Source organism: Taeniopygia guttata, chromosome 6 (genome assembly GCF_048771995.1).
Source record: "Taeniopygia guttata chromosome 6, bTaeGut7.mat, whole genome shotgun sequence".
Lineage (NCBI taxonomy): Eukaryota > Metazoa > Chordata > Aves > Passeriformes > Estrildidae > Taeniopygia > Taeniopygia guttata.
In genome coordinates, this window is record NC_133031.1 from 10,677,656 (window position 1) to 10,697,678 (window position 20,023).

Genomic DNA, 20,023 nt, shown 5'->3' on the forward strand with positions numbered 1-20,023 from the left:
TCAGAGGTAAGAAAGGTTTCTTGTTTCTTTTGAAGTAGAAAGGCCTTTGATTAAAGAGACAAAATATTGTTTATTAATTATTAAACCAAACTTTGTTGTACGTCTGTTTTGTTTTTTGAAAGGAAGTCTATGCTTTCAATGAGTATTCAGATAAGTGTAATGAGAGGTGATGGAAGGAAAGTGAAAAGTGGACTGATGGAGGAGATGTGTCAGAAACATCCCACAGGAGAAGGTACTTTCACTATGGAAGTGCTGGGACCCCCTGCCCCAGGTAAGTGCTGAGGGAAGAAAACACTAGCAAAATCATTTTTTGCTGACAGGTCATGGTCTGGGCAATCAAGAATTTCTTTTACTGATCTCACCCTGTGAATTATTGGAGTGGACTTTGTACATGTGATACCACTGTCACACAAGCTGTTAACTTAATCCCACTGTGATGAGACAGCACCCAGTGCCAGGTAGAGTGTGGCCACCGTCTGTCCCCAGTGAGGACCTGGGCGCTTGAACTCTGACCTCTGAGGGGATCCAACAAGCCAGGAACAGATGCTGCCAAGTGTTGCATCAACCTTGCCATACGAGTGAGCAAAAAAGTGCTGAAAACCATTTTTTCCCCCAGGTAATAGCAAAGCTTCCTTTCCATGTAAAACTGCAGTTAAGCTTTATTGAGTGATTTGCTCTGACAGAGCTCACAGCCTTTGTGATCTCCCCCCAGATATGTCCTAGCCAAGGGCTGAAGGGCATGCAGGGCCTGGTTTTTCAAAGATGTTTGTCTGGGATGAAGGAGAGGAAGCAGTGGCTCTCTACAGGATATCCCAAACAGCATTCCACTAATTTAAATGCAAATCAGGTAATAATACACTTAAAATCCAACTTCATTTGAAAGTCCTATTTTTGTGTCTGCATAATGCATGTCCTAAAACTGAATTCGCAGAGTACCCAATTAAAAACTGAAGGGCTGTTTTTCTAATACTGTTCTCTATAAAGTCACATTCTCACCTCTTTGACACATTGAAATTCAGTTTAACTGTTTCATAAATGTGTCAAAACCCTACCAAATCACAAGAAGATACTCCATACTGTTAATAGAATAGCAGAAAAAGCTCAGATTAAAATTGCCCTTTCTGAATATCAGACAAACCCCTGCCCACACGAGTTTGAAGCAGCACAGACTTTCTCTGTCAAACTTTGGCACTGCTTTTTTGTGTGGATCCCAGCATGCAAGGCAGCTCTGCTTCTCTACCCTTCCCCTCCCACTAAACCCAACTAGGGTGGGCAGCACAACTGTGTGACAGAAAGGCAGAGCCATAGCACTACTTCCTCTCAGTGTGCCTAGAAAATGTACACAGCTCTCCTGTAGACTTTACATCCCAGCTCACATCCTCAGCTTTCCCAGACAGTCACTCCTGGGATAGGACCAGTTATTTATTTCCCCAGTTCCATTCCAGGTTTTAAGGTGAGAGTCAAGCCTTTCTAATCTTCCTAGCCTTTCTAAGTTAAAAAACAGACAAATTTTTGTTGTCTTTTCTAGTCCTGAATCTACAGGATATTGTGAGATACCACAGCAGTGCCATATTTAAGGATGGTTTCAGGTTCTCAAGATGACAGTAGAAACATGACACTTCACCTGGATATTACCTCAAGATTGAAAAACTAGAAGGTAAAGAACTCCATTTACACTGGCCTTATGTTGATCTCCTGCTTTGAAGCAGAGCTGACTGATAATTCCTGGAGGATGTTACCACCTGTGTAAAGGAAGAATCAGATAAACTTACTTTTCTCCCCAAACTGTATATCAATATTTGAACTGAACAGATAATATAGCTTAATTAGAACAACTTTAGTTTGATCTCCTAAATTACTAACATATGACTTACAATAATTATCTATAAGCAAACCACTGCATTTCTTAAAACAGTTCTATTTCATGGCATAATCATCACATGCGTTTCACACTAATATCAGTCTCCTCTGGCAGCCATGAATGTTGAACACTGCACACTTTGTAAACTTCTGGAGTGATCTGTGTAGAACTTTTTAGCCCTAACACATCATTGCATTTGCCTTGCAAATGGACATCACACCTATCTATAAATCCCAACCCTGGTAAAATTAAAATTTAGGAAAACCCAAATACTTTTTCATTAACCTCACTTGCCCATTTTCATGTGTAAAACATAAGCTGTAGTTCTGATTAATTCTGACCTTCATTAGGCAATAGAGCAGAAGGGTTCATGTCACTGATATATGAGAGGGTGCTCAAAGCTGCCACAGAAGATGTGTGAAAGGAAAGGAAACCAGAGCAATTTCTAATTTCCCCTCAGTGCTTTGGATTTAACTCACAGCTGTTTGGGCTGCGTATTTGTAGTTGCCAACTATTTTCAGGGGCATGGGTTGTGAAGCACTCCTAGTACTTAAAGAAACAGCTTTGGATTTTTTTCCCCCAAACACAAATAACTGCTCATCACAGGCAACAGACTGTGGAGGTGAAGAATGTGGAGAAAAAGCCCGAGGACTCAGACACAGAGAAGGGAGTCAGACATGTTATGTGACAGAGGTGACAGTACTGACAGTGCTGCTGGGGGTGCTGGCACTTTTGGACTTCTGGTCCTGGCCAGTGTCAGTGATGCACCCTGGCATTACCAGGTGGAGTAACTTTTGGAATAGCCTGAAATTCCAGGGGCCCCTTGGCATGTGGCTCTGCCCACACTGTGGTGTCTGCCCCAGCTGGCATTAACCAGGACTTCTACCTTCAGTCTCAGCAGATATTGAGAGCTGAATGCAGCAAAAGTCCAAACTAACTTTATACCTTTCAAATCCTCATTTTTAAGCGCTCTAATTAATATCTAACATCAGTTCAAAGGGCTTACTATTGTCTTTTAAATGTAATGTTAACTCACAGAGTGAATAAATATTATGCAATATGTTCCATTAATTTTCTGCTGTGATTTTGTAACTCAGTCAGCCACCTGATGCTCAGGTTTTTGGTACCATCATATGGACTGAATATTATGCAAATGTCCCTCTTCCTGCTCTGGGCTCAATTATAATGATCACGCCATGCCAATTTGGGCAAGAGTAATTTGCTCACTTTTTTTTTTCAGTTTGGAATCAGAACAATTATATTAATGCTAAAGATAAGATTACATTAGATAAGGAGTCATGCTGCCATGCTGTCAGCAGTGTGGGTTTTACTCAGGAATTCATGCTACCTAGTGCTTTGACCAGGAGGTAAAGCAAGCAGTGGCACAGATCAGACATCCATATTGAGTCAAATATGCTGAACAGAGATTTCCACTTGGAAGAATAATAGTTGGAGCTGGGGAAATCTAGGTATGTATTAGAACAGAATTAGAGAGCAATATTTACCTGAACTGATTAGGAGTCTATAAAACATTGCTCTAATGTGGTGTATGTCTAATGCTTGATGTAAGTGTGCTTCAGTTTTAAATGTTTTCCTGGTGACACTGACACTCCTGGTGTGTCTTTCAGGCAGACTATCCCAGCCAGCACCTGCAGGGTCCTTGCACTGCAAACCCAGCAGTGGAAACAAGCTGGGAGGGCATCTGGAAGGTATTTGCTGCTGAAGCCTGAGCACATCTTCTCTTGAGCTGTGACAAGCTGCCTGATGGATTCCAGAGTTTCTTCCTTTCACTAACACTCCACAAAGAAGTTAATCTACCTGAGTAATGGGCTGAGAACAGCTGAAATCCACGTGTTTGGTGTGGCTTTGCTGTGGTTGTGTTCTCAGGTTTGGGCAAGAAAAATAAGTAGGTCTCTGTTAGCGATTTGGTTCCAAAAAATGCCAGAGCCCCACAATACTGGGTGTCTTTTTATCTGAGTTTTTGCAAAGTCAAGTAAGAAAATCATTCCAGGAAAGAAATCAGCAAGGAATTGAAAAAGAGACCTGCTGTGAATATATAATTAAAAGTCTCATTGACCCATTGAGGGGGAAAGAGGATTGCTGTTTGAAATAAAAAAGGAGTGGTGCAAAAGTTGACAAGAGCTCTCTGAAATGACAGGCGGAATAGCAGCAGCAGAGGAATACTCAGAACCTTGTTTCCTGTGACTCTTCCTCACTTGGGTACTAATGAAGTCCTAAACTTATGAGAACTGTCAGTGCCCACCCCAGTTCATCTGTGGCATCTGTGCCTGTTTACCAACACAAATCTTTACTCAGGAAGAAAAATATGGGTATGAGTGTGGCCATCCAAACAGAGACACTTTGTACCCCAGAAAATGGCAATGAGGAACCCAAACCCCACAAAACCAGAGAGCCATTTGGCTCCTGACTCTGCCAATAGTTTACTTGTACAAAGTACCTTTGTACTGGGGATTAATGGCAGGAAATATAAACTCCAAAGGCTAGTGGAAACCTGGGAAATGCCAGAGGTTCAAGCCAGAAACTTTTATTAATGTGGTAATGCTAGGAAAGGAAGTGAGTTTAAACATAATTTCTGAACTAAAAGAATCTTACCACAAAGCCACAGTAGGAAAATGTGGGTTTGCTAATTTGGCTTCTTTTTTTTTTTTTTTCTCTTCCCCTTAGAGCTGCTAGTGCTGGCACTGGTTACCTGCCTTACCCAGGCAAGGCCTTCTGCGATGATGGGATTTGCAATCCACCTTGAGCAGGCAACTGGAAAGATGACCAGATTAGCAGCTTCTTATAAAAAGACACATAAATTACAGCTCTCACCATCTAACATTATCCCACCTGACAAGAAAAGGGGGCTGCGATTAAAATTGCTCAGAACAGAAACAAGTTTGAGCTGGTTTCTGTTCTCATGAGGATCTGCTCAGGGGCTGAAGGAAGGAGAAGGAAGTCAGCTTGGCGTGGATGAAAGTTGGCCATGCCCACACACTGCACTTCAGTAGTTTTCCAGCACTCTGTAAAGCTCAGTTCAGTGGCTTTCCTCTGCCTGTGATGGTGGAACAGGTTTTTTTTGCAGTTTTGATTATAAAAAAACAAACGACACTAATTAGCAAACAAAGACAGTGCGATGGAGCAAAAATCTCAATCTGGGCACACCCTCTCATCAGGGAGGGTAAATAAACAGCTTTTCTCTATTTTCAGCTCTCATTCTTCAGATTTGAACTCCACCCATTGTACCAGTCACCCCCAAAAGAATCAGCAGGTCTCCTGGCAAAGGTATAAAACCAGAACAAGTCAGGACACTATCACATAGTGTGCTATACATCACCAGGTACTCAATTTTATCAAAGGAGAGGACTTCAACACGTGTCAGAAGCCACAATGTCGGGTAAAAGCTTCCAGGGACTGAAGGAACAAGCTGAAGGTGCAGCAAAAGATGCTGGTAAGAAAGATTAATTATTGTATATTTGGAGGGGGGCTTAGTTGCTAAATACCACAAGCCACCTGTGTCAGTGCTAGCAGGACACAGCTTCCTCTCTTTTCCTCACCTTGCAAGTTTTGGTCTTCGCCAGGAGAAGACCACAGGCCGGCCATAGCTCTCAAAGCTGCCTCAACCCATTCACCCACTTCTCCCTGTGTGGCTCCTGGGCATTGTCCAACTCTTATCACTCTCCAAAATGTTAAACTTAATATTTTTAGAGCAATGAAGCCTTTTGCTCACGGTGGTCTTTTTTCATGCTCTGTGGTGGTTTTTAATCATCTCTCCTTTTATTATGTTGGAAGTAAGCTTTGATTAACATTTGCCATTTGGCCTGTCAGTGTCTTCTGGTAATGTAACCACATTGATTGCAATGGATAGTTTATAATGTATAGGACATGTTTCTGTTGTGTTCTTCAGCATTGATCACCAGACTGCAGGGTTTAAAAAGCCCTGTATGCACATTTCTGTCATCGCAATGCCCATGCTCTAAGGCCAAGCATTGTTGATCATTAGCACTGGGCATTGGAAACCAACTTTTCAATGCAAAGCATAAAAGCTTTTCCTTCAAATGAAAAACTGTAAAATGTGTACAGCTTATAGTAGCTTTTTATAGTATATTCCCTGTCATGTTTGCCTGTTGCTCTTTCCTAGTAGCATATCATTTGATTAGATATAGTTCTGGATTCTGGTCCTGCAAACACTTCCCTGTATAGCTGAAATATAGGAGTAACATCATTGCATCATTGATTATATTGAAGTTACAGAAAGTTTCTGTACATCTGGGGACAAATGTGTAGTAGCCCCATAAACACTACAGAACCCCTTTCTGGAAAACAAAATAGTTTTTGCTGCACCCTGAATATATTCCTGCCACTGAGGGGCACTTCACTGTTTCATAAACTATCAGCTATCTCACAATTGCAAGGCATCTCCCTTTTTTAATGTTTTATATTCTGGAGTTGATCTGTTATGTTTCTAGTTTCTGCCCCTCTTCTTCTACTCATATCTTGTTTGTAAAAATCTCCTTTCTCCTGTCCAGCTCTGTTTAATGCACTTGCTTCTGATTTAGAACCGGCCCTGCTCCCAAAAAGCCCATAAGGAAAATGTGCATTAGATGGCCAACCTACCCCAAGCATAATAAGGTAGAAGAATCAATAAAAGCAAGTGTAGTGTTAAATACGCAGCTTACAGCTAAATGTCATCATTCCAACTCACTGCTAATCTTTTCTTATCTCCTGCTTATCTGCCATTGATTTGCTCAGCTGACCGAAGGTGCCAGGTGAGCGCTAATGTCGGAGCAAGCTGCTGTGGCAGCACACAGTGCCCAAGGTGTCCTGTGAGGGGCACAGCCTCAGCTCTGTACCAGCCCAGGCACTTGCCAGGGGCACAGCCTGTTCCAGGCGTGCAGAAAGCCACTGATGTATGGAATTCCGGTAACCAGAAACGTGAACAGCTGGAAAGGATTTTGATTTTGTTTTCCCTTAATTGCAGCAAACACACTGGGACAGGCCACTCAGGATGCAGTCAACCAGATTACAGATGCAAGCCAGAAAGGTAGGAGCAATGACGTTCAAAGCAAGATGGAGCAGCTCAACACAAGCCAGAAGCGGCCCGTGCTCATTCTCTTCTGTCCCACAGGTGTTCTCAGCCTGAAAGTCCTTGGTTTCAGTGACCACTTTGTATAACCTTTAACATTTTGTAATGATTTTAATAATTTTATAACAACTTGTATAAATCTCACAAAAGGATTGCAGGATCTGTTGCTCAGTAGCTCCACACATGTGCTGGCAGACTGTAACTGACACTCTCTGGCCACCGAGTCTTATGCACAGCATTCAGACATTGGCTTCCTATTTAGAAAACTTGTGGGGCAGCTCTTCTTTTAGAGGATTAAGTAACTCTATGTTACATCTTGCTCCCCCCACCCCAGCCCTGAGGGCAGGGGTCTGTCCAGGTCCAGCTCTACACTGGATCCCAGCAGCTGCAGCGGCAGCAGCTGGGGTCGAACATTACTGGTCCTGCAGGTGAAAAGGTGCTGTCAAACAAGTGTTGGCACCTTGCAGCTGGGCATTGGGAACAAGTTAAAGTAAAAACTAGGCTGATTTTTTTTTTTAACAGTTTAATAAGATTCTAAGTATGAGTCATTGCCAATATAAGTATTAGCAATTTTGGGGTCTAAAATATTTCATAAAAGCCAAAATGCACCGGCAATATCTCCTTAGAGCTGACACATTCGACAGCTCCATGGATGTGACAAGAAGGGCAGGTTTGGGCAGGCAGCAAAATGTCCAGAATATTTTTTGAAGATATATCGCTCCTTTTTTGTAGTCTAATCATTTTCACACCTCTCTTCTATGATAAGTATTAAACCATGTTCCCTCTCTTGCAGCTTTTGACAAGGCTTCCAAGACAGCACAAGATGGAGTAGAAAAAGTGGCTGGACAGGCTGCAGAAGCAATGTCTGGCTTTGGGAAAAAATGTGGATTTAAAAAATGATGCTAATTCAAGTCAACAGTACTGCTTGTATAAATCTCTCTTTGGTCTGCTATTGCCTACTTCTTTGTGTAGAAAAATGAAAGCTGTTTGATATCTGGATAATTTTGTTCTCTTCAAATACAAATTTTTAAGGCAGAAGGTTTTCCTCATCCTTTATGTAGAAAACATACATAATTTAGCACGTCTGCTCACAATTGTCAACATGGCTGAAAAGGTTTCAGCAATGCTGTTGCCCTGCTCTTATAACAGCTCAGTGATTATTGCCACATTTGCTGAGTGTATTTACAAAGCCAGTGAAACTGTTCATAATTAGGACACCAGAACAATCATGTGATGAAACTGAGTCTTCTTCCAATAATCAAAAATTAAGCTGGGGTTATATTTCTTGTCAGTTGTTTGTTTGTTCCCATCTTCTGCACTTTTAGATTAAGATAAATAAAGGTACTGTAAGATTTCCCCTACTCAGATCATCTTGTTATTTTAATCTCGTTATTTTGTTGGGGTTTTCAGTGAAGGATTGCACAGCGTCTTGTTAATCTCTTTTGCTCTGATTCAGAGCCCTGTGAGGTCACTGTAAGGGAGGGGAGTACTGAACCCTTCTGCAGTCTGGCAGAGGGATGGAAACCAACAGCCCTGCACTGCTGAGGAGCCCTGTGGGGTCTGGGAGTGAAGAGTTGTGGTGTCCACTCCCTCCTCCATTCTCTGACACATCTGGTGCCCATCTAAATAAATGTCTTGTTTCCATCATCCACAACACATCTCCTGTTAAGTCTCCTGGGGACAAACCCTGGCGTCATTACCCCAGTGCTCGCTTGGGACACTGCTTTTGAAACTGAGAGACAGCACTGAGGTGCAAGAGGACCCTGAGGGTGCTCTGCTCTCGCTCCAGCCACACCTGAGCTGTGGTTTGTGTGCAGGCTGTGTGCAGGCTGTGTGCAGGTTGTGTGCAGGCTGTGTGCAGGTCGTGTGGGTGCTCCGAGGCAGTCCTGGCCAGCCATGGCCTCTGCAGGGATGGAGCCGTTGCCACACAGGCAAAGGGGCAATCTTCTCGCCTAGGAGACGGAAATATTTATTTGAGATTGCTGCTTGCTGGGCAATCAGGCTGTGCAGCCAGTAAGGATGCCCTCTCAGTGCTGCCTCTGTCAACAGAAGGCACTAATACCCACTCACTCACAGTAAGTGCTCTTAACTCAGCCTCAGGCTGTTTCTCATAGTGCTAGGCAATATTTCCTTTCTATTTTTTTTTTTCTTTCTTCTTTCCCTCTCTTGCTTTGAAGCCTTACTAGCCTGTTTCAGTAAGAATATAATTTGTGTCTTACAAAAGAAAAACCAAAGCATGACCAAAACCATCTGGCTGCAATGCAATAGGGCAGTCCAGGCCTGTTTGAGGTATCAGAGTCTTGCACCTCTTGACCAAGAGCTGTGGTTGTCCAGGGCTTTTTGGAAGCCAGTCTTTGTGAATTTGGTACAAGGAGAGACTGCTTCTTCACTGGACCCAAAGACCACCCTTGTCTGCAATCTGCACAAGGACTGCATGAACAGAAAAGCCTTTACAGGACCTTATAAGTAATAGACCATCTGTGAGTAAACATAGTCCAGGGCTTTGCACAGTGCAATGCCCTATGCAATGGCTTCTGTCATTTAAAGCTTTAAAAGCCTAAATATTTACCCAAGTACAAGCTCGCAGAAAAAGCATTAGACTATTGCACTCTCAGTTACTGAGCAACCCCCGACAGTACTTTATTATTTAGTACTTTTCACAGTTACCTTCCTGATGGTGAAATCTTCGGAGACTGAGCTCTTGAGGCTCAGCATTTCAGACACCAGTGTGATCCATACACCACTTTCCATCACACCTTTTCTGCCTGCAAATCACTTAAACATTACAAAAAAATTTGTACACTTGCAGGTGTTTTCACCAGTAAAACCTGTTATCCCCTTGCATGACAGACACCGCTCCTGCTTTTTCATGGGGAATGCAGCCCTGACTCCTGGTGTGCAGTTTTATATCTCTTTATTCCAGTTGTCTTCAGTGTAACTACACCGTTGTCAGCTCCCACTGCACTGGCCCAGTGTTGGCAGCAGCGCTGGCAGTGTAGGGACTGGACAACCTGGCTGGAGAGACTACTGGAGGTCACCCACTGAGTTAAGAGAGGAGAAATCACTTTATGCATCCAGCCAGGGAGACCCAGAGGCAGTTCCTGACTCCTGCTCCCCAGTGTAGGGATGCCCTTGTTCCTTCAAGATCGGAGTATTTCACATCTCTTTGTCCTGAGGGTGCACACTGTGCCATGGGCACCCGTGAGTCTGAGTCACTTGCTGGCAAGTGTTTCCAGGTCTAAACTTAAGCACTTTGCTCCACAAATAAGGTCCCTGCCTTAGTCACAGTGCTCTTTGGTCTGGAAGTATTTGGGGCTCTCTCTCTTGCTTGTGCATCACACAGGGACCCATGATCCACCTCAGGACTGCATCCTCCTATCCCAACTGAAGCCTCCAGATGTTCCGTAGAAGTAAAGCAGACATCCCTAGAGCTCCTAGCAGCTCTTGTGCCACCAGCCCTGGACATGTGAAGTTATCTAACACCGGAGTTCTCAAACTTCCTTATATCTGGTGGTGGGTGTGCCTGGAAATGCTTGAGCTATGAAATGCTGAGCAAGGAGGATTCATGTTTCAGCCTGGCTGGGCTGCCCAGCCGGAGCACCTCCACTCCATGCCCCACTCCAATGCCCCAGAGACCTTCCCAGGGTGGCCAAGGGGCAAACAGACCTCCTGATCTCCTCCTCACAGCTCAACAGGCTAAGGATATGGGGGGGGGGAGGGGGGGAGGCACAGATTTTACCAGATTTTTATCCTTCTCTTGGGTGAATACTGTAATTAATGGTCTAAAGGTTATCAAGACTCCCAGATCTCTGAAACCTGTCTTTGCAGCTGTAGTTTACTGTCATGTGGCAAAGATAAAGAAACCTGGAGATGAATAAACTGTCAGTGTGTTGGATGCTGTTGCCCACGTGCCAGGGGGATGTCCTGGAGCTGAGTTGCTGTGCAGGCTGCACGCTCTGCCCAGGTTATGCCGTTTCAGCAGGCCTCCAACAGTGTCAGGTGGCCCCATCCAGCCTCTCCTCCCCAGAGAGGAGAAGCAGCAGTGGGCAAAGAACTGGGCCCCACCTCCCAGGTAACCGTGATTGCTGGATTAGCAATGTTGGAAAGGATATCCCAGCCACTCCTTGAAGTCTGTGGTTACGAACAATGTTGTCCAGCTCCCTTCCAGGGCTGTCAGGGACCATGGCAGCACTGGGGTTTCCTGCCCATAGGACAAATTCACGTTCCTTTCACATCTGAAGTTTATTTCCCACCAATCACACAGGTGGACCCTTCATTCAAAACCCCACCAGGTGTGGCAAATAAGGGCCTTTATCCAAAACCTGCTGCACCTGTGCCGGGGCTGCCTGGCTGTGGGCTGGGGAGCCGTTAAAGAGGCCGTTAGAGGCTGCCCGGGAGCTGCGGGTTCGGGGGGCAGCGGCTGTGCGAGGCGGCGGCGCTGGGAGGGACGGCGAGCGGTGAGTGCTGCTGGCGCTGCGATTGAGCCGGGGGGTGAGGGCCTTGTGCCCGTGGCGAAGGTTCTGGGCATTGTGTGTGCCCGTGCCGGCTGTGGCTGAGCTCCGGCAGGGTTTGTGGCTGTGCCTCTCCAGCCCCGTGTTCGGCTCTGCCCCGGCGCTGCCCACAGGCCGGGCCCGGTCGGACGGCAGAGCCAGGCCCGCCCTCGGCAGCCCCGCAAAGGAGCGAACCGAGCTCCTCGGGACGTGTCCTGTGCTGGGGAGGGTGAGGGGCCCAGCAGAGCAGAAGTGGCGGCTGTGGGGCAGGGCTCCATGACACGAGCTGTGGAGCGCAGTTACCGAGCTGTGCTGCTGCGATGGCAAATACCGTGACACGGAGTGAGGCCTAATGTCAGTCCAAATGGTGTATGATCACAGGCCTGGTGCCTGCAGGGAACTGCACCTCCTCCTTGGTTTTTCATGGCTCTATATGAAGTGAGAGAAAATGGGTCCTTTTTATATTTGAAAAGTGGAGTGTATTTTAATGCTGTGTGTTTTCACTCTGTGAGGCCAGCATCACCTTTACCTGTGTGTAGGCAGTGTTGTGATGTGCTCTCTCCTCTCCCATATTGCAATTCAATATGTACCTGCAGCGTGTCCATGTCATGTAATAAGGGTTGGTTCGGTAATTTTATTTCTGTGCTGATGTTCGCTGGAAAGTGCTGGTGCTGTACCAGTCTATGCTTGTGGAAGTTGCTCATGAGCTAATGTGGCTTTCAAAAAAAAAGGTGTACTTGTGGTAAAAAAGCTGTACTTGCAGTACTGGAGTGCATGAGAGTGGAAACCATTTCTTCACTTTGGAATTAGGATAGGATGAGGAGGGGTATTTCTAGGGATAATGTAAGTACACCTCAGCAAATACAGAAACCTGTTGCTGACTCTTAGTCTTGCTGTCTTCAGGAATCTCTCTGCTGTCAGTAACTGGAGCAGCAGCAAAACAGGACTAGGAAATTGCAATTTCCTGTGAACAAGGCTGGCTGTGGGTAGTTGAGGATGTCACAGGGAACAATGTGTATGCTTTATTGCTTGGCTGCTGTGCAAAGAATTTTCACTAGTCAGATGCTGGTCTGAGTTATCTGAAATATTTCTGGGTTTGTTTTCTTTTTTCCTGCATTGCAGGTCTGTTTTGAACTTTGTCAACATCCATTGACTTGATGTCAGTTTAAAACCAATATTGTTACTTTCCTTCTGTGTTTTTGGTGTATGGTTTTTTGGGTTTTTTTTTTGTTTTGTTGGTTTTTTTTTTTTTTTTTTTTTGAGCATATTCTGGTAGAATTTGCTTTCAGATATGGTGAATGATCCTTTCCCTGCTGTCAGAAGATAAAATGAGGAAGGGAACCCCCTCTACCCTCAGTAACTCTATATCCTATTTAATTGATATAAAGTAGGACTTTGTGGTCTGTAAAAAAACCTGGCAGTGGTGGGAAGAAAACAGAGCTTTCACTGTAATGCTGAAAAGGGACATTGCAGAGGAACTGTTGTTCATGAAATGCCATGCCTGGCGTCAAGAGACATATTCCTAGAGCCTGCTGTGGTGGCAGCTGTAGGATACAGAACAGTTTGATAAATCCTTGTTCTGAGGTTGATTATGCATTTTCACCCTGTTTTCAGCAATAATTATTTGATCAGCAGAGTGAAACCCTCTGTTCTGTGTGAAAAAGCACAACAGTAGCTCTGTTGGAAAGTTGGTGGTCCCAGAAAAAAGTAAGTTTAGTGTTTTGCAGTGAGGTCAACTCCTGTGTGGCTGGACAACATAAAGGTGCCCTGTGAGAGGAGCCAGGGTTCTGTTGGGGCCACATGCTCAGCAGTCTGTATCTGCACATCCCATCACATTGGATACAGCTGGGGGGACAAGGCTGGGCAGCTCAGCTTTTTGGCAGCTGGAGTGAGCCCACCTGAACCCCACCAGCTGCTGCTGATGCCTGAGACTCTGGCGGCTGTGCTGGGTCCTGCAGAGTGTTTGCTGTGGGGAAGGACACAAACCTTCTTTCCTGAACCAGACCTTGGAAATAAGAGGTTAAAATATTAATTATGACACACCAGAAAATTATGAGTCTTCTCTAACACAAATATTTCATCAGACGCTTTAGAAAGGAGGGTTAGTGCCTCCCATTTCTTTTTTTAACCATGAGTTTTAAGTCCTACTGGGAATCAAAAGAATGTGGGCAACAATCATCTGAAACTGGATACTTTTCTATGTAAGGTTTTGAAATGACAGAGTTGATTTAAGCAATTCTTCAGCGGAGTGTTTTGCAATGCAATGTTTTTCTGCCTGGTTCACAACGGGCTGTACCAGCTTGCATTATCCCCCTGCGGCACTGGAGCCTTTGGTCGGGACAGCTGTGGCATGCACACTGTTTACCAACTCCCCGATATGGAAAAACAAAGCTTTCATTCCTGGGCTATGGAAAACTTCTGCCGATGAATCCACGCCCTCTCTCTGGGGAGGAAATCATAACAAACATGAATGTCTCTTCACCCTTTTATGCCTGGTATATTAATCACCCAACAAGGGCTCATGACTTTTCCCAGCTCCAGTTTGCATTTGCCCTCTAACTGCTGGGAGGAGTCCTGCTTTGTCTATAAAAAGCTGCACTTTGCCAAACAGTGTAACAGAACCGAACTTGGGGATTTACTCGCCTGTCTCATCCGGGGAGAGAGGACTGAGCGCAGCCATGTTTGGGATTGGGAAGAAGCTCGCTGGGGAAGCTGTGCAACAAGCTGAAAGTGCTGCACAAGTTGCAGGTAAATACAAATTGCTCCTTTCCCTCCTCCTGTGCCTTGGGTGTTAAAGTATTTGCTTTGTTCCCGCCCCTGCTGGTGGGAGCAAATCTGCCTCTGGGGCGTGAAGTCTATAGATGCTGCCCTCAAGGATGAGGTCAGGCATCCTGTAATCTCCAAGCCCTCTAACGCTATAGTAAGTGAAGGTCTGATATTAACTACTGGGTTTCCAACAACTTTTCCTATTCTGGCTCATAGTGCGTGGGTGCCTAGATGATGCATTGATGACAGGACAGCAGAAAGCTGACGGTGGAGGCGAGGCTGCTTATTTAGGGCTTTGCTTCCTAGTATGACCAGCCATGATAAATATGAGTTCTGTAGCAGCGCAGTGTGGCAGCTCTGAGGGCTCTGACCCACTCGGTGCTGCCCAGAGAGGTGTCCTGATGTCAGTGCTCCAGCACCGCAGTCACACACCCCACCAAGAGCACAAGTGCAGCTGCAGGGGCTCAGGGCATGAGCCAAGTTCACTCCCGCAGAGTTTTACTGAACTGGCCCTGAAGTTAAATAACCATTGTTAGTGGAGCTTTAACATGGAGACCTGCACTGCTGAGATTCCTGAAGTGTTTGTGCTTAGTATGTGAGCACTGGAAACTGTTTCATATTTCTTTACAGGACACTTAGTTAAACTCTTGAAACCAGTTATTTTGCTGTGACTTCAAATGCTATAGAAATACTACTTGTGGGCTGTGTGCCCAATGAAGCAAGTGGGAAGCCTGCTACTTATTCACCATGACTTGGTTCATTTTGCTAGGAGGATGAATAATCCCACAGCTACTTTATTTTCCAAATAATTTGGATTTATTCTTAATTCAGCTACTTTTATGCTGAAGCAAGCATGAAAGAAAAACACCAGGATGTGGGCAATTGGAAGGGAGCCATCAAATTTTCAAATGAAGATTTCTTTCTGATTTTGCCATAGAGTTATCCTAGAAATACATATTTTGTAGCAGCTTTTTGATGTTCCTAACTTCTTTAACATGGGGAAAACATCTACTGCTTCCTATGCTGCAAGACAATATGGATGTTTTAGAAGGGACATTTGTCATCTTCAGAGGAGCTAAGTACTAATCTCAATCAGCTGATGGAACTAAGTGTTTAGGAGTCAACAAACTCTAAGAGCAAAGTTTATAAATAGTAGCTGCAGTCCTTCCCCCTCTGTCGCAAGCACTTGAAGCTGAACCAGCTCTTTGGATATCATCTGTCTGAAGCCCTTTGCCTGAACCCTGCCTATATCTTCCCAGCAAGTCCTGCACTGCTGCATGGCTCTTCCATCTGGAGATGGATTCTGGAACCAACAGAGGGGGGTCCCAGGCACTGGGCCTGACTTTGGTCACTTCTGTGCAATCTGCACATACTTTGAGGTCAGGCAGTAAATACACAGCACATGATGCTGAACTCATCACACCACTGTTAGTACTGCACTGTCTGGAAGGATTCTAGAGGTACCCTCTGAACCCCCATTTAAATGAAAATAAAGGGGGATTAATGCCAGTTTTCAAGTAAAAAAAGACTGACTGTCTACCTTGTTTCTGAACTACTTCTGTTGTGCCTGCACGTGCCTCAAAGGCACAGTCCCACGAGCCATTGCCAAGTACAGAGTGGCACAACTGAGCTTTGCAAGTATCTAAAATTAGCACCTATTCCACAGGTCCTGAAGGGAGTTACAAACTTGGCTGTGACCCAAGACTGCTATGGGAAGCATTTTTCTTAGCTGCACCTTATGAGCAGTGAACATCATTCACATTAGGAAACTGCAGCAAAAGATGGCATGTAATGATAATTAGCATGTCTTTTAAGCAGTAGTAAATGTCCTACAAGCTCCAGGTGAAATAGGTCACTGGTTTTACAAAACACTTAATAAAACTACTGTTGAAGAGACATTCAGTGCAAGCCTGGAGACCTTTGAAGTTTTTGACACGCCCAGTCCCCTTAAACATCTTTCCTCACCTCAGCATTTCTCCCTCCTGCCACTTCCATGAGGAATGTCTTGCTCAGTCAGCCACCCCCTCAGTATCTGTAGTGCAGAAGACATCCATGATGTTTTTTAAAAAGTAGTAATTGGAGCCAGGGGTAATAAAAAAAGCCAAGGTCCAATGCAAGGCCATTTGCCCCAAACTTCTGACTCTTGTAAGCAAGACTTCCCTGATCACAGCTTTTGGAAGCTGATCATCCAATTATTTACCACTGTTTTCTAGGCTGCAGGCCTTTAAGAAAATACCTTCTCTTGCTCTTCATTTTTCAGTATGTCTCTTCTATTGAACTTTTCCATGCCTTTAAAAATACTCTAGTCTCTTACAGAACACATTTTCTTTAGGTACAAGAGAAAGTATTAGACTAATAATTTTTGATATGCTGCTCATACAGCATGCCAGTTCAGAAAGTGAGCATCAGTTTATGCAGTTGGTAAAAGAATATTTGCCAATCAAACTGCCCTCAGCAGATCCTAGCCAGGTTAAGTAAAAGGAAGGTTTCATTGCACCTAATTCTCTACTAGGGTTTGTTTCTTGACAGTCTAGGTCCCCCACATTAACATCCATAATCTTCATCTATACCAAGATACACAGATACTGTGGGGAACTGCAACTAGAGTCTTAATAGCACCTCTACCACTAATTCAGGATGCCCATCCTTATGGAATAATTATTCATCTTCTAGCCCTGAAACATTTAGGGAGCCCTTTGAAAATGTGACTGTTGAAATTAGGGGAAGGGCAAAGACTGCTTAATTGACATTTTTTTTCTCTTGACTGCAGTTGATGCTGTGAACCAGACTGTGCAGCAAGCAACAGAACAGGCTAAGGCTGCTGGTCAGAAAGGTACGGTAATGTTTGTGTTTATTTCAAAATGTCATGACCTAGACAGGGTCCTCAACCCTACCTTGCTCCTTGTCCCATACCTGGTGGGAAAGGGGTAGCTATTGCAATGATGCTACAGTTACCTTTGTTTTTTCTCTTTTAAAAGCACTTGATGAAGTCTACAAAGTCGCTGAAACTGGTGAAAAAGCTGTAAAAAATGTAGCAAACCAAGCAACTTCATGGGGCAAAAGCTTTGGACAATAAAGATCAAAATGTATCACCACTGAAATTTTTGTAAACAAGTTGCTACTGCATATACTCTTAAATAAAGACAATACTTACTCTGCCTGGCTTGCATGTATTCTTTTGGTTACACATAGAAAAACACATTTGCAATCACTGGTCTAGAAAGACTGGATTACTGCACAGAGCAGGCAGCTAGAGCTGTGCCAAGCTACTAATGCAAAGATGTGGTGGTTTTTTGGGTTTTTTTTGTTTGTTTTTGTGGGGTAAGGGCTGGCTTAAAGTGGGCAGCATGTAAAGTAAAGCACGTGAGAGCTGGTCTCCCATTTGTCACTGAGCCTAAGCCCTGATTGTGTGTGTGGCTACAAAGTTTCACAAGCTGAGCACCAAACAGCCCTCTCCAGACAAGGTAAGAACTGCTGTGCCTCTGACTGTGTTTGTTCCCGTCTCATTGGTAAAATCACAGTTAGCTGCCGTGTTGAGGAAGGCTCAGGCGTGTTTGAGGCCTATGTGACCACTGTACAGCAGCGCTGTGACACTTGGAGCCAATGCCAGCAGCAGGGGGCTGCACTGCTGCCAGCAGAGCACTTGGCTGCAGTACCTGCTCAGTGCTGAGCTGGGTCACTGGGGCCACTCCAGCAGCTCTGCACTGCACAGGCAATGCAGCCACGCTGTGCCACACAGGGGGCACTGACCATGTCTGCAGGGCTCCTCTTAAACCCACACAGGGACAGCAGCTGAAAGAATCAGAACCAGGTAATTCTGACTAATGCATCAACAACCAGAAAAAAACCTCAAAAGCCAAGAACACTCAGTTGTGCATATGAACTTAGAATGAGATATTAGAATCTGATAATACAGACTTCTCAATTAGTAACAGCATAATTTAGAGGTTACTTACCCAGCAGCTTGCAATCACAGCAAGAATTTTCATTGCTTTGATGCTTCTTTCTGATGGTGACAGTAGACACCAATGAAAAAGTGGTGTAGTACTGAGTTCTTTGCTGGGATAAAGAAATGATTGTTCTGCTTGCTCTTCTGTGCAATAGAAACATTTTGCATTTAGTAGTTTGCAGATGGCATGTGACCCTGAACACTGTGGTTGTCATCCTTATGGGAATTCACTTGCAGCCTTAGAGTACTTGCTGAGCTGCTATTCAACACAAACTTACAAACGCCCAATAAGGATATGCTTTGCTCTATGTAGTAGGTGTGGTCCAAAGCAGTTACAAATCTGTGTTCTGATCTAACTTCAGGTCCTGACTGGCTCCCTGCCAAACAGTACAGAGAGTTTCTTAGTAAATGTCTAGTGGCATATAAGTGAATACAAGCAGTGATAAGGTTATTAGCTGGCAGATAAGACTTGTGTGTGTGTACATTGTATGTAAGGAGAGTCCAACACCTAACTGAAGTTAGTTTTAGTAAAAATACCCCAGTATTTATAACATGCATCCCAGAGAGTGATTGCTTTCTTCAGCTGTTTCTTGGGCTGGGAAAAGACTAGAGCTGCTTTGTGCCCAAGCCTCTGAAATCGCATTAACTCATAGAAACTGTACAAAATTTTGCTACTTTCTTCTCTGTGGTGTTGTTGCTGGGTGATGAAAAGTGCATGCACAAATTGTGATAAGGAACATGCAACTTTTTTTCTTAACTGTGTTAATATTAGGAGTGAAGCCAACAATGCTCAGAACGGTGTGAGATTATTTCAGAGCAGACTATTGCAAGAAGTCTGGGATCACTGATAAGGATTTGGTTCTTGTGTTTGTCTACAAAGGGCAAATCAGCTGATGTGCTCTCAAGCCAGCCTCAAAACATTTGTCACGTTAAGAATCTCAACTCTTGGATTGAAAGTATCTTAAGTTGTTGTAACACCTGCCCTTGAATATGCTTAGATTCATGTCTCCAACGCTGACTCTGTTTAACAAGAGGTCAGTAAGTACTGCAATCAGGCTGCTGAGTAGAGCTGCAGTGAACCCTAAGGGCTCATCTCCGGGTTTAGTAAAATCATGGCAGGTGTTAGGTCTGCTTTTTTTTCAAGATATCCCCGGAAAAGAAATGGTAATGTCTGTGTACACAAGAATAGAGGATGCTAATGTACTGGAGAAAACTGGCATGGTGCAGCATTTTGCTTTTTTTCCCTTCCAAGTTGGTAGGAGATAGAAGATATCCCAGTTAGCCATTTATGCCAGCTTTCTGTATGCTCCAGCACTGAAAGGGTCCCATTTTTCAAATTTGCTCAGCTAAACTAGGGTTGCTTTAGAGAAAATGAAGCAGGGGAGGGAGAACAACACTAGGAATTTTGTTTTAAATGAATTTGCTGCCAGCTAGTGCAACACTACTTTTAAGATTATTTATATTTTTTGTAATACAACTGTTTATTTGTGAGCTTTTAGCCTCTGAGTTTTGGTTACAATTTGTCAGAGCTGAACTGTTAAAATCATAATTTTGTTTTACTTTATAATGGTTTATATAAAAATGGCACCGATATGATCCAGGATACAGATCTTGTGTTTAGAGATCCATACCTTGATCACAATAATTCTCAAGCTCTAAGGATTCATGTTTTTTTAATAGTATCAGTGTGTATATAGATATATATATGTTGCACTTATTTTATCTGCAGTACTTTTCAACCCTAGATGGCAGCATATGTGGCAGAGTAAGCCACCAATTAAATGCCTCACACAGGTTTATTGCTCCATACTAACTACTAAATAGTTCTTCGCACAAATTTTAAAGGATATTTTAATCCTGAATTTAATAAT

At 44.0% G+C, this 20,023-nt stretch overlaps 1 protein-coding gene across 2 annotated transcripts; it reads left to right on the forward strand.

Moving 5' to 3' along the window:
• The first annotated feature begins 5,149 nt into the window (after positions 1-5,149).
• On the forward strand, positions 5,150-8,308 carry LOC100228060 (uncharacterized). Of its 2 annotated transcripts, none has more exons than XM_072931458.1 (3): positions 5,150-5,312; positions 6,843-6,989; positions 7,741-8,308. In XM_072931458.1, the coding sequence occupies exons 1-3, from the start codon at positions 5,252-5,254 to the stop codon at positions 7,845-7,847; spliced, it is 315 nt and encodes a 104-aa protein (XP_072787559.1). In that variant the 5' UTR covers positions 5,150-5,251; the 3' UTR covers positions 7,848-8,308. The 2 variants fall into 2 exon arrangements, with proteins under 2 accessions (XP_072787559.1, XP_072787560.1); XM_072931459.1 differs by having other exon boundaries at positions 5,154-5,312; positions 6,843-6,905.
• Positions 8,309-20,023: the final 11,715 nt, after the last annotated feature.

Coding starts and splice junctions, on each gene's coding strand:
- LOC100228060 (XM_072931458.1), top strand. CDS start 5,252: ATGTCGGGTAAAAGCTTCCAGGGACTGAAGGAACAAGCTGAAGGTGCA. Junction 5,313..6,842: donor AGGTGCAGCAAAAGATGCTG/GTAAGAAAGATT, acceptor CCTTAATTGCAG/CAAACACACTGGGACAGGCC. Junction 6,990..7,740: donor CATTCTCTTCTGTCCCACAG/GTGTTCTCAGCC, acceptor CCTCTCTTGCAG/CTTTTGACAAGGCTTCCAAG.